The following is a 2996-nucleotide window of genomic DNA, read 5'->3' as shown; positions in this document are numbered from 1 at the left end:
TCTTTGATTTGTCCTGTATATAAACCTGAACTTTGCAGAGATAAAATTGCAGCAGATTCTCACTACACAGTGTGTCTGTCTGTCATTCCCTTGTGCCGTATCCTGACTTTCCTATCCTTCACCCCTGTTCTCCCGTGGATTGCAGTCTCCCAGAGAGACGGTCCGTGGCAGGTAATATAATAGAAAGAGACAGAATACAGTAGTTAAAAACCTTCCAACCAAGAAAAGACCAGGACAAATGGCTTCACTGGCGAATTCTACCACATATTAAAAGAATACCAATTATATCCAGGATTTTCCAGAAATAGTAGAGAATCACCTCTAACTCATCCAATGATATCAGAATCACCTCCATATCCAGAATACACAAAGATACCACAAGAACAGATGCTGCAGGACAGTACCCCTTATGAAAGTCTCTAAATGCAAAGGTCTTCCATAAGTGGGAAATGAGGGACAGGCAATGGGGCTGCCCAGCACCTCTCTAACATGCATGAGACCCTGGGTTCCATCCCTAGCACTATAAAAGGAAATACACAAAACCGTTATCAGGCTGGGGAAATGACTTGCCATTTGCACTTGCCACACAAGCCTGATCCTGATGTCCTATGTTCAGCTCCATGGAATCCGTCCTAAAAGCTGGACGTGGGATGGAGAAAATGGCTCAGTGGTTAAGAGCACACAATACCTTCTATAGGTTATGAGTTCAGTTCTCAGCAACTAATGAGGCAGCTTACAGCCACCTGTAACTCCAGTTCCAGGGAGTTGGACACTGTCTGACCTTCATGTACAGACATAGAGACAGACACATATCCTACACTGCGATGGGAGATAGAGGCAGGAAAACTGACTTGTAGGCCAGTCAGTCAGGAGGACCCAGGGAAGTGGTAGAAATAGAAAGCCTGGCTCAAGCAAGGTGGAAAGAGAGAATAAGCTCCTGAGAGTTCTCTCCTGACCCGTGCACACATACTGCAGCATGCATATCCCCTAAACACACACATGCACGCACGCACACACGCACATTATCAGATGGAATCCAACAGCATATTGTGGGGATGATACACTGTGACAGTCATGGTTGCTATTAATGCCAACTTGCCACATAGTAGAAGCACATGAGTAGGAAGCCTCACCTGAAGGACTGTCCCAATTGCCTTAATTGATGTGGGAAGACCCACTCAAAATGTGGACGGCACCTTCTGGGCACATCTCTGACAGAAAGGGTGTGGCAGGAGGAAGATGACTCGCCCATTGCTCACCTGAACTTTCTTCTTGCCTCTGAGTTGATTTATCCTGTTGCTGCAGCGTAGGATTCTTTATCTGATAGTAAAACCAGTACTGCCAAGTTTCCATACTAAGAACTGATGGCCCTTCAGGAGCTTTCAAGGTTTTTAGCTCCCAACTGAGACCAGTGGGGCATCCAGTGCCATGGACGGAGCAACTACCAGGTTGTTGGCCTCTCTAGTGTGACCCAGCCACTGTGAGACTATTTCAATTACTGAGGTACCAGCCACAAGGATCAATCTCAACATAAGCTGATATCAGGTATAAATCCATCTATCCATTTCTTTCTATCTATCTATCTATCTATCTATCTATCTATCTATCTATCTATCTATCTATCTATCTTCAACCATCTATTTATCCATCCATCCATGCATCCATCCAGTTGTCTAGGTGACTGGGTGGCTGTGGCCTGTTGACTATATTAAAGAGCCCAGGCTTCAGTTTTAGAATGGTCAGACTCAAGCTGACCCACACCACCTAGAAGTCACTTAATCCTCTTGACCTTAGTTTCTACATCTAAAATGTGGGATCATAATAGAAAACCCTTCCTTATGGGGACGCTGTAGTAGATAGATATTAATTTAGGAGCTCCAGCACAGTGGTAACCCACAGCCCTGGCCCTGAGTCCCTGTTGGGCACTACTACATGCTCAATCAAGGACAATGGAGAGACATGTGAAGTGTATTTGAAGCCAAGGTGAGACCATTCCTTCTCATGACCTTTCACACAGTTAGTCATGGACCTTGGTCATCTTTGGCTCAAGAGAGGAATATCAAGGTTGCTGTGAAGCTATGTTATTTACAAAGGAGTAGAAGGAAGAAGGAAGGGGACTGGACTGATGAGTGAGAGAAGTGGGAGTGACAGGATGGAAGGCGGGGCATTCAGTTAGCCTTGCATCCCTGACCTTAGAAAGCTTGGCAGAGCATCATGGCAGGGATGGAGAGGAAGTGCCCAGCCTAGCCCGGGCAGAGTCCACACTCACCCTCACAGGTGCGGGTATCTTCACTGAGGCTGTATCCAGGAGGACACTCACATTGGAAGGTACCGAAGGCGTTGGTGCAGTTGCCTCCCTGGCACAGTCTGGGTAGCTCCTGGCACTCATTGATGTCTGTCAGGAATTGAGGAAGCAGAGGAGGAGAGCTAAATCCAGCAGAGGACTTGAGGGATCCCCACAGGCTGCTCGGGATCTTATGGGCTCTTTAAAGTACTCCCCCAATAGTTATTTCCATGACTGTTGGGCATTTAGAGGATCAATCTCAATGGCTGGATACTTGAGTCAGTGCTGGCCTGAGCCCAACTCCTTTATTTCCACCTTAATTTCATCTCCTCATGCATGATAGTTTCCTCAGGCTAGAATATCTTTTCTAACATCACCATTCCCCAAGACTGATGGCTGGATATAAAGTAGTGATTGACGGAAGGATTGTTTCTTGGATATGAAAAGAGTGACTGGGTGAGTGTGCAAGCAGGCCAATGGATGAGAAGATCACGTGTGGATGAATGGAAGGATGGGTAGAGAGGCAAGTAGTTAGGTGAATAAATAAGGATACAGGTTAGGCAGATGATATTGGTAGATGGAAGACGGGTCAATGAAGTGCATGGAAAGTGGATGTAAACTTGGAGATGGAGGGATCGGTGCTGCATGGATGAATAGATAGGTAAGAAATGGATAGATGAATGGTTGGATGGGGGTAGATGGCAGATGGATG

At 46.1% G+C, this 2996-nt stretch overlaps 1 protein-coding gene across 1 annotated transcript in view; it reads right to left on the bottom strand.

The window, feature by feature from the left end:
* Positions 1-2996, bottom strand: part of Fbn3 (fibrillin 3) — a 66341-nt gene that overhangs the window by 31334 nt on the left and 32011 nt on the right. The window contains exon 24 of the mRNA XM_026789175.1: positions 2270-2395. Within this exon, the coding sequence (XP_026644976.1) occupies positions 2270-2395 (126 nt within the window). The remainder of the gene's footprint in view (positions 1-2269; positions 2396-2996) is intronic.

Source organism: Microtus ochrogaster, unplaced genomic scaffold (genome assembly GCF_000317375.1).
Source record: "Microtus ochrogaster isolate Prairie Vole_2 unplaced genomic scaffold, MicOch1.0 UNK15, whole genome shotgun sequence".
Taxonomy (NCBI): Eukaryota; Metazoa; Chordata; class Mammalia; order Rodentia; family Cricetidae; genus Microtus; species Microtus ochrogaster.
The sequence above is the reverse complement of the archived record's forward strand: the minus strand, read 5'-3'. Positions and strand labels throughout refer to the sequence as shown.